Source organism: Erythrolamprus reginae, chromosome Z, assembly GCF_031021105.1.
Source record: "Erythrolamprus reginae isolate rEryReg1 chromosome Z, rEryReg1.hap1, whole genome shotgun sequence".
Lineage (NCBI taxonomy): Eukaryota > Metazoa > Chordata > Lepidosauria > Squamata > Dipsadidae > Erythrolamprus > Erythrolamprus reginae.
Window position 1 is genome coordinate 148,038,364 of NC_091963.1, and position 10,627 is coordinate 148,048,990.

The 10,627-nt window shown below is 48.2% G+C and overlaps 1 protein-coding gene across 1 annotated transcript in view; it reads left to right on the forward strand.

Moving 5' to 3' along the window:
- The window catches only part of PCK2 (phosphoenolpyruvate carboxykinase 2, mitochondrial), a 28,323-nt gene that overhangs the window by 11,936 nt on the left and 5,760 nt on the right, over positions 1 to 10,627 (forward strand). The window contains exons 2-7 of the mRNA XM_070727618.1: positions 567 to 812; positions 972 to 1,156; positions 3,591 to 3,794; positions 5,141 to 5,328; positions 8,594 to 8,756; positions 9,080 to 9,298. Of these exons, the coding sequence (XP_070583719.1) occupies positions 567 to 812; positions 972 to 1,156; positions 3,591 to 3,794; positions 5,141 to 5,328; positions 8,594 to 8,756; positions 9,080 to 9,298 (1,205 nt within the window). The remainder of the gene's footprint in view (positions 1 to 566; positions 813 to 971; positions 1,157 to 3,590; positions 3,795 to 5,140; positions 5,329 to 8,593; positions 8,757 to 9,079; positions 9,299 to 10,627) is intronic.

Below are 10,627 nucleotides of genomic sequence, written 5' to 3' on the forward strand. Positions count from 1 at the left end.
CATTTCTCCCTAAGATTCTCCACGATTGACCTCTCCAGGTTCCTAAGAGGCCAGTAAGGGGCGTACATAAGTGCACTGATGTGCCTATCATCCCCTGTCCAATCTTCTTTCCTTATCTCATATATCATACATTTTCTCTCCTTTCCTCCTACTTCTCTTCTTTCTTACTTTCTATCATTATATATATTATTTAATGTCTATTCTCTTTCATATGTATTGTATATTGGACAAAGAATAAATAAAAATAAAATAAATTAATAACTTGATATATCCGTGAAAATCACTTTTTATAGTCACAGCATTAAGTTTTTACCTTTGCGAGGTGTACCACCTACAGTTCACACTTTGGAAATGCTCAGTGTTTTGTTATGTTCTATGTGTTATGCTTGTTTGTTTTTCATTTTTTATAATCAACAAAAATTAATTAAAAAAAAAAAGATCGGACCCCGGTTTGTCAAAAACCAGTGTAGGCGTCTCCTGCTTGGAGGGGTGGGTGGGGTTGGACTAGATGACCTACAAGGTCCCTTCCGACTTTTGTTCATCGGATTCGAATCCTCTTTTTCTAGCCGCGGAGCCTTCTTGCTTCGGAGATGGTCCGCGGTGCCGGTGCGTTGGGCCCATGCGCCCCGGGTGCTTCACGGCGACTTGGCCAAACTCTCGGGACGGGCTCAAGAGTTTGTTGAGCAAGGGGTACGACTCTGCCAGCCGGACAGCCTCCACATTTGCGACGGGACGGAGAAAGAGAACACCAAAATCTTGAACTTCCTAGAGTCGGAAGGCGTCATCAAACCGTTGACGAAATATGAGAACTGGTAAGTCCGTCCAACTGTAGTGGCAGTGGTAAGGCCAGTTCCTGGGGACGATGGGAGTCAGGGTGTCCTGCACATCTGGATTGCCGTACTTAGACGCGTTTCCAAAAAAACCCCTCCGTGAAATCCCCCCACGATCCTTCGATTTCCTTCCTTCCGCAGCTGGCTAGCGAAAACCGACCCGAAGGATGTTGCCAGGGTGGAGAGCCGGACGGTTATCGTGACGGAGAACCAGAGGGACACAATTCCCGTCACAGCCCCGGGGGTCAAGGGTCAGCTGGGCAATTGGATGAACCCCAAAACCTTCCAAGAGGCAGTCGACGATCGGTTCCCGGGTTGCATGAAAGGTGAACGGGACAAGGGGAGCAGCCTGACAATTCATATTATAGAAAAAAGTTCAAATTGCAAACAGGAGTCCCAGCTTTTGAGGTCCAGCCCAAGATAAACAGCTTGTGGGCGGGGAATTAGAATTGGGGGGGGGATTCCTGCCATTCGTCCCGTTTCCCGATGGCTACAGCCAGTTCAAACGCCTCTTCCCAGCTTTCTCTTTATTTATTTATGATTTATTAATTAAATTTGTATGCCGCCCAACTCCTGAAGGATTCTGGAGCACGGAATCCGTTTATCCATCCTGGCTAAAAAAATGTTTTTTAATTTTTCTATGGTTTGCATTTGTTCGCTATTTTTTTTAAAAAAAATACAGTATTTTTCAGAGGCTGCGAGTTTTAAAGTGCATGGACTCCAATTTCCAGAGTTCTTTTCCAGCTAGACGTGGAATCCTGGAAGCTGGAATTCTGGGAGGGGGTGGGGGGGTGGGAAGGAGGAGGGGGAGGAGGAAGAGGAGGGGTTAGATAGAAGGAAGAATACAGGTAGAGGAGGAGGGAGAGAGAGGGAAGAGAGGAGAGAAGAAGGAGAAGAAGGGGATGGAGGAAAAAGGAAAGAAAAAGGAAGAGGAGGAGAGGAGGAGGAGAGGATGTTGGGAGATGGAAGAGGAAGAAGAGAAGAGAAGGAGGGGAGGGGGAGGAAGAGAAAGAGAAGAGTGGGAGGAAGAGGAAAGGAGGAGGGGAGGACAGGAAGAGGAGAGGGATAGAGGGAAGAGAAAAGGACAAAGGTGGAAGGGATGGAAGAGAAGGAAGAGGAGAAAATAAGAGAATGGGGAGAAGAGGAAGAGGAGGATGGGAGATGGAAGAGGAAGAAGGAGAGGAAGAGGGAAGGAGAGGAAGTGGAGGAGGAGGAAGAGGAGGGGAGGAGAGGAAGAGAAAGAAAGGTAAGGAGAAGAATAGTGAGCGGAAAAGATGAGAGGAGGGGAGGGGCAAGAAGAGGTGAGGGATGGAGAGAAGAGGAAGATAAGAGGAGAAGGAGGGGAAATAGAAGAGGAGGAGGAGGAGAGGAGGAGGGAAGTGGAGGGGAAAGAAGAGAAGGAGAGGGGGCTTGGGGAGAAGAGGAGGTAGGGGAAGACAGGAAGAGAAAGAGGGGGAAGGAGAGAAGAAGAAGAGGGGAGGAGAAGAGGGAGGAGATGGAGGGAAGAGGAAGAAAAAAACAAAGGAGGAGAGGAGATGAAAGAGAAAGAAGAGGATGAGGAGAGAATGAGAGAATGGGGAGAAGAGGAAGAGGAGGATGGGAGATGGAAGAGGAAGAAGAGAAGGAGAGGAAGAGGAGAGGGAGGGGAGAGGAAGTGGGGGAGGAGAGGAAGAGAAGGAAGGGGAAGGAGGGAAGAGAAAGAAGAGGCGACGGAGGAGAGGAGGGGTAGAGAGGAGAAGTTTAGTGAGGGAAAAAGAAGAGGGGAGCGGGAAAGAGGAGGAGGAGGAAGAAGGGAATTCTGGGAGTTGAAGTCTGCCTGTCTTAAACTTGACAAGAGTTTGAAACACCCTTTTCTAGGAGCCGGCCATCTTCCAGGAGTTCTTATGTTTTTTGTAAAAAAACAACCTCTAACACAGAATCCTTGTCTTATAACCGGTCACTTAGTGACCATTCACAGTCCCTAAAAAAAAGTTGCTTATGTCAGTTTTTCACAATCACGGCCATCACATCACTCCTCATGGTCACGTTATCAAAAATCGGATCCAGGGCAACGGATTCATAGTTACGATGGTCGTAGCATTCCGTCATCCTTTTTGTGACCTTCGGATGAGCAAAAGTCCACGGGAAAGCCATATTCACCTTAACGACTGGGTTGCCCGCTGGACCAGTGTTTCCCAACCTTGGCAACTTGAAGATATCTGGACTTCAACTCCCAGAATTCCCCAGCCAGCATTTGCTGGCTGGGGAATTCTGGGAGTTGAAGTCCAGATATCTTCAAGTTGCCAAGGTTGGGAAACACTGCACTAGACAATGGCAGTGATTTGCTTAACAGCAGCAGGAAATATAATCCAGTGTGACAAAGGTCTCACTTAACAACAGAAATGTTGAGCTCAGTTAAGGTCATAAGTTGAGGATTGCTTTTGTATTTAATTGAAAGACACTGAAACCCACCTAGACAAGCAAATGTTATTGTTCCAAATTCGTCATTTAATGACTCCGTAATCCCTTGCGGGGTGGATCGGGGCAGCCGACTGGAGCTGAATGTGTTTTACTGGCCGGATGCTTTTCCTGTTGCTTCTGCTGAGTTATATTCAGCAGATATATTCGCATAAAATCAGCATCTACCTAGGATCGAACTCACAGATTGTGAGTCAAGAGCTCCACCTCGAGGCCGTTGCACTACTTGTTATGGTTCCAAGTGTTGTTCTTTTTGTAATTTTTTCCTCAATTTCTCTTGCTTTGCCCCATCTCTTCTCGCAGGGCGCACCATGTACGTCATCCCCTACAGCATGGGCCCTATCGGGTCACCCCTGTCCAAAATCGGGATCCAGCTGACGGATTCGGCCTACGTGGTCGCCAGCATGCGAATCATGACGAGGATGGGCGCGGCGGCACTCCGCGCGCTCGGGGACGGCGAGTTTGTCAAGTGCCTGCATTCGGTGGGGAGGCCCTTGCCCCTTAGCGGTAAGCCCACTCCCGGCCTGGATGAGGGACTCCCCACTTTCTCAGGGGGGTTCAGTAAATTCTCTGTTCGTGCGGCAAGAAAGAGACGTGGGGCGATGGGATGAAGAAAAGTCGGGTTGGTGTAAAAGAATGCCAGCAAAGAGATTTGCTGGGGGCGGGAGGAAAAAAAATGGATTGTTCAGTGAATGATAGATGGGTGAGTATCTTTTAATATTGGGGTTTTAATTATTGTATGCTGTTTTATTGTTGTATGCCACCCTGAGACTGTCAGGGAAATGGGCGGCTTATAAATTGAATAAATTAAATTAAATTAAATGGATAGGCCAGTATACCTCACCCAGGATTCTAGAGGTTGAAGTCCACCTATCATAAAGCATGCTGGCTGAGGAATTCTGGGAGTTGAAGTCCACCCCACTTAAAGCATGCTGGCTAGGCAGCGGTTAAATGCTTCTGGTTCACTCGTGCCTATTGGTCGTTGGAGATCCAATCGTGAAGGCAGCGCAAGGCTCCGCCCACCCACCCGGACGCCACCATTTGGGTTCTTTTACCTTCTGCACATGCACAAAGCATTCTGTCCATGCATGGAGGGTTAAAGAACCCAAATGGTGGCGTCCAGGCAGATGGGCGGAGCCACGCACTGCCTTCACAACCAGCTCTCCGACGACCAACAGGCACGAGCAAACTGGGAGCATTTCATCCCTGTGGCTTGGGGATTCTAGGAGTTGACGTCTACACTTGAGAAGCAATGGGGATCGATTGTTTCCAAGTTTCTGAACTATTATTACTATAATGTAACTATTATTAGGTTTCAGGCTACTGATGCCCATAATTTATTTGTTTTTGTTTGTTTGTTTGTTTTATTTATTTATATATATGTATGTATGTATGTTTGTTTGTTTGTTTGTTTGTTTGTTTATTTATTTGATTTTTATGCCGCCCTTCTCCTAAGACTCAGGGCGGCTTACAACATGTTAGCAATAACACTTCTTAACAGAGCCAGCCTATTGCCCCCACAATTTGGGTCCTCATTTGACCCACCTCGGAAGGATGGAAGGCTGAGTCAACCTTGAGCCGGTGATGAGATTTGAACCGCTGACCTGCAGATCTACAAGTCAGTTTCAGTCGCCTGCAGTACAGCACTCTACCTGCTGCGCCACCCCGGCTCTTTTCCAGATGTGTAAAGCCAGAAGGCATTATTCCAGAGGTTTGGGACTTTAGCTTCAGAATTCCTTGTGTCTTGCTCCAGCACATGTTCAGACTCTTAAGTCTGCCAGTGATTCAAACATGCCAAAATGTCAAAATCTGACATCCGGTCTCTAACATGACATTTTCTTCTCCTTTGGCAGAAGAGCTCGTGAACAACTGGCCTTGCAATCCGGAGAAAACCTTAATCGCCCACGTGCCAAACCGGCGAGAGATCGTCTCTTTCGGCAGTGGCTACGGGGGCAATTCCCTGCTGGGGAAGAAGTGTTTCGCTCTCCGCATCGCTTCGTGCATCGCCAAGGACGAAGGCTGGCTGGCTGAGCACATGCTGGTGAGGGGAGGGGCGGCGTGAGATTAAAGGGGGGGGGTCTGCCTGGGTCTGCATGGCAAGGGAGGGGCAGAACCCGCGATCTGAGCCGCTTGCAGAATTGCCCCCTTTGCGACTTTTGATAGCGGCCATCTTGATTCTCCCCACCCGCGTCTGTAAAACCCCTTGGAATTGATCCAAGGCAAACATTTTACAGGCTGTCCTCAACTTAACAACCAGTAGCTTTCGTTGTTGAGTCAGACAGGGGTGAAGTGAGGTTTTTTTATTGCCGTTAAGTGAATCACTGCAGTTGCTAAGTTAGCAATACAGTTGTTAAGGAAATCTGGCTTCTTTCATTGATTTTGCTTGTCAGAAGGTCACAAAAGGGGAATCACTTGACACCCCCCCCCCCCCCAGGGATGCTGTAACCATCATAAATGTGAGTTGGCTGCATCTGAATTTTGACTAAGTGACTGCTGGGACGTTGCAACCATCATAAGTATGAAAAATAGTCGTCGGTCTCTTTTTTTCCCCCCAAAGAGGTTTCGCTTCTTACCCGAGAAGCTTCCTCTGTTCTGCTGAAGGAGAACTTGAAATGAAGAAACCGAAGAAGCTTTTTGGATGGAAAGTGAAACCTTTTCGAGGAAGAAAAAGATCCAAAGTCATTTGTCTTTTGTAAAAAAGCCTCTTTTGGATCTACTGGTCCACTTGTTCCACAGAAGCAAACCACAAAGCGAGCTGAGCATGCAACCCGGGTGCCCTAGGGCACGGCCATTGTGCCAGGCGTGGGAAGATTGCAAAGTAGGACCGTTGAGTGAGTGCAAGCAGTTGCAGTAGCAGCGTGACGGCCAAGGGTCGATTGCAGAAAATTTGGTCCATCAGGCCCCAGGCCAAAGGACAGAAGCTGTTTGCATTGCCTGGGAGTAATATTTAACGAGCAAACATTAATTGGTTAATGAGTGACAGATGCCGGCTAAAACCTCCACCAGATTGGGAGACTTTTGACGCAAGAAAGAGACAGTTGGGGTTGAGGGGGGCATTGTCCCGAGACTGGGAGGAATGAAGGGAGGGGTGATGGGCAGGAATCGCAGGTTTGGAATAAAACAGCTTTCAAGCTGACCGGGCAGCCATCTTAATGGGCAGGAGTGCAATGCCCATGATGCCCAGCCTGCATGATGATGGGGGAGAATGGGAGCTGTAGTCCGGGCTGCAGCAGGAAAAACCTATGAGGTGTGTGTGCAAAAGCCATGGGAATGAGAGTACAAATCTCTGTAGATTTATTTTATTTATTTATTTATTGGATTTATTTGCCGCCCCACTCCGGAGACTTGGAGCGGCTAACAGCAACAATAAAACAGTGTACAATAGTAATCTAATACTAAAAACGATTAAAAACCCATTAGTATAAAAACCAGACATACATACATACATACCATGCATAGAATTGTAAAGGCCTAGGGGGAAAGAGGATCTCAATTCCCCCATGTCTGACGGCAGAGGTGGGTTTTAAGGAGCTTACGAAAAGCAAGGAGGGTGGGGGCAATTCTAATCTCTGGGGGGAGTTGGTTCCAGAGGGCTGGAGCCGCCACAGAGAAGGCTCTTCCCCTGGGTCCCGCCAAGCGACATTGTTTAGTTGACGGGACCCGGAGAAGATCCACTCTGTGGGACCTAACTGGTCGCTGGGATTCGTGCAGCAGAAGGCGGTCCCTGAGATAATCTGGTGCCAGGATTCAGACCTGGCAATGTGTAAGTTAGATTTACCTTCATGAATGAATTAATTACTGTATTTTTCAGATTATAAGATGCTATCAAGATTCTAAGTGCCATCCAAGCTAAATCAGAGTCCAAGTCAAAGTACACCTCAAAAGTCCCAATTTATTGCCGCAGCCATCCTGGCATCTACACAGGGAAACCTGGATCTGAGTTCCCCTCCCACTTGAAAGTTCACACCCTTTGTTCCCCACCCGCAAACTTGTCACGTTGCCCACTCAGATTGTGCCAGGGTGGTCAGTCCTCCTTCCACTTCCGCCCAGGTGGGTGGGCATAGGATGGCCTTGAACCCCTCGAAAGGATGCTTTGTGGCCGCATCTGTTCCCTCGTGAAAATCACCCCTCCCAAGTTCCGATAAACATCAGGCCTTCTGTAGATAGTATGGCAAGCCGTTAATTTATGACCAAATTCTGCAACGGCTTGACAGAAATAAATTAATATAGTGCAATAAAACAAAATCTTTAGAACCGTTTAGTAACTTGGGTATGATATCACAGAGCCAATTGTGTTCATGTCTCTGTGGGTGCTGCCCCCTTGGATTTTGCTTCTGCGCACGCGCCGAACTATCTTTGTATTATACTAAGTATAATGCCCATGTCACACCAACACTCCTCAGTCTGCATTGGTTGCCAATCAGTTTCCGGTCACAATTCAAAGTGTTGGTTATGACCTATAAAGCCCTTCATGGGATCAGACCAGAATATCTCAGGGACCACCTTCTGCCGCATGAATCCCAGCAACCAGTTAGGTCCCACAGAGTTGGCCTTCTCCGGGTCCTGTCAACTAAACAATGTCGGTTGGCGGGGCCCAGGTGACGAGCCTTCTCTGTGGTGGCCCCGACCCTCTGGAACCAACTCCCCCCAGAGATTAGAATAGCCCCCACCCTCCTTGCCTTTCATAAGCTCCTCAAAACTCACCTCTGCCGTCAGGCATGGGGGAACTAAGATAATGTTTCCCCCTAGGCTTCTACAATTTATGGATGGTATGTTTGTATGTATGATTGGTTTTATAACAAGGGTTTTTAGCTGTTTTAGTATTGGATTTTTACATTCTGTTTTTATCACTGTTGTTAACCACCCAAAGTCCACGGAGAGGGGCGGCCTACAAATCCAATAAATAAATAAAAATAAATAAAATTGCTGCACGCACAGGGTGCCTCCCAGCAAACCAGCAGCAAAAAATATCCAGAACCCAATCCTGGTATGTGGAGCGGGGAGGCGGGGCCTGCGGGCCAACATTACATTGGGGGCGAGGGGCGGCACGCACGCTCACCCTGTCGCGTGCATACGTACGTTTTTGGCACCCAAGGAAAAAAAAGTTAGCCATCACTGCCCTAGGCATTGCGAGAGGGAAGACACGGCATCACTTAACTCGCCGCAGGCCGAATTAAACTATGATGATTAACGGGATTTTTTGTAATCTATGTCTGGCGGCCAAGAAAATACAAAACCCAGTTTATTTGCGAAGACGATGCTTCTTAAGCTTGGCATCTGCCCAACCGTGGCATGGTTTCTTGCAGATCCTGGGACTCACCAACCCGGAGGGCAAGAAGAAATATGTGGCGGCCGCCTTCCCGAGCGCCTGCGGAAAGACCAACTTAGCCATGATGAATCCTACCTTGCCTGGCTGGCGGGTGGAATGCGTCGGGGACGATATCTCCTGGATGAAGTTCGACAGTGAAGGTGACTCGGGGGCTGGGGTTGAGATGGCGGCAGGGAGGGGGAAAGCAGGGAGTCCTCGACTTATGACCGCAGAGGTACTCTTCCCTCACTAAGTGAAGCAGCAATACAGCAGACAGTCGATTTTGATCCAGACTCAGAGCTGCTTCTGGAAACAACATAAATTGAGTCTACAACTTCCCCGGGGGCTCTCAGGGCACAAATTTGGCCCCCAGGTAGCCCAAGGATTCATGTTTGAGTTGACAGCATTGGGGAGAAGGAGTTTCAGAGACCATCACGATGGAGAATAACTACCTGCTGGTTTTTTAAAAAATCCCCATCCATAGGTCGTCTGCGTGCCATCAACCCCGAGAATGGCTTCTTTGGGGTAGCCCCGGGCACGTCCACTAAGACCAACCCCAACGCCATGCATACCATCCAGCGTAACACCATCTTCACCAATGTGGCCGAGACCAGCGAAGGCGGCGTCTACTGGGAGGGCATCGATCAGAGGATTCCGGAAGGGGTTACCATTACCACTTGGCAAGGAAAACCGTGGAAACCAGGTGAGGTCAGCTGTGGGGTGCAAAGTCAGGGACCAACTATGGTAACTGGTGTCCACATATGTTAAAGCTTGCTGGCTGGGGAATTCTGGGAGTTGAAGTCCACGCTTGTCAAATCATGCTGGCTAGGGAATTCTGGGAGTTGAAGTCCAAACATTTTAAAGCATGCTGGCTGGGGAATTCTGGGAGTTGAAGTCATCTGACCTTAAATCATGCTGGCTGAGGAATTCTGGGAGTTGAAGTCCACACTTGTCAAATCATACTGGCTGGGGAATTCTGGGAGCTGAAGTCCAAACATTTTAAAGCATGCTGGCTGGGAAATTCTGGGAATTGAAGTCATCTGACCTTAAATCATGCTGGCTGAAGAATTCTGGGAGTTTACTTCTTTATTCATTTATTAGAGTTGAAAGGGACCTTGCAGGACATCAAGTTCAACCCCCTGCTTAAGCAGGAAGTCCCACAGCACCCCAGCCAAATGACAGTCTAATCTCCTCTTGAAAATATCCAAAGTTGGGGAGTTCACAACCTCCGCAGGCAGGCCGTTCCACTGGTTGATTGCTCTGACCGTCAGGAAGTTCTTCCTTATTTCTAGGTTGAACCTCTCCCTGGTCAGCTTCCAACCGTTGTTCCTCATCTGGCCCTCTGGTGCCCTGGACAACAGGGTGACCCCCTCCTCTCTGTGGCAATCCCTCAAGTACCTGTAGACTGCTATCATGTCCCCCCTGGCCCTTCTTTTCTCTAGGCTATCCATGCCCAGTTCCAGCAATCCCTCTTCAGTAGTCTTGTTTTCTAGTTGAATTCAATGTACCTTAAAGCATGCTCGCTGAGGAATTCTGGGAGTTGAAGTCAAGGCATCTTAAAGCATACCGAACATTCAGTTAAACTAACCAATGTCCTGATCTCCATCCCTAAAGCATTATTATGGGATGTTTGAGGCAACTTTCGGATGCTGTTGAGTTTTAACAGTAAGATGATATAAGGTATTGAGGCTGGGAAGCTAACGTTTCAAATACAGTGATACCTTGTCTTACAAACTTAATTGGTTCCAGGACGAGGTTCTTAAGGTGAAAAGTTTGTAAGATGAAACAGTGTTTCCCATAGGAATCAATGGAAAAGCGATTAATGCGTGCAAGCCCAAAATTCACCCCTTTTGCCAGCCAAAACGCCCATTTTTGCGCTGCATCGCAAAAACACCAAACTCCTCGAAACCTCACCTTCAGACCTCTGTGTTTTTGCGATGCTGCGATTTCACTGAGGCTCCCCTCGCTGGGAAACCCCACCTCCGTCCGTTTTTGCGCTACTGGGATTTCCCTGCTGGGATGCCCCTGCAGC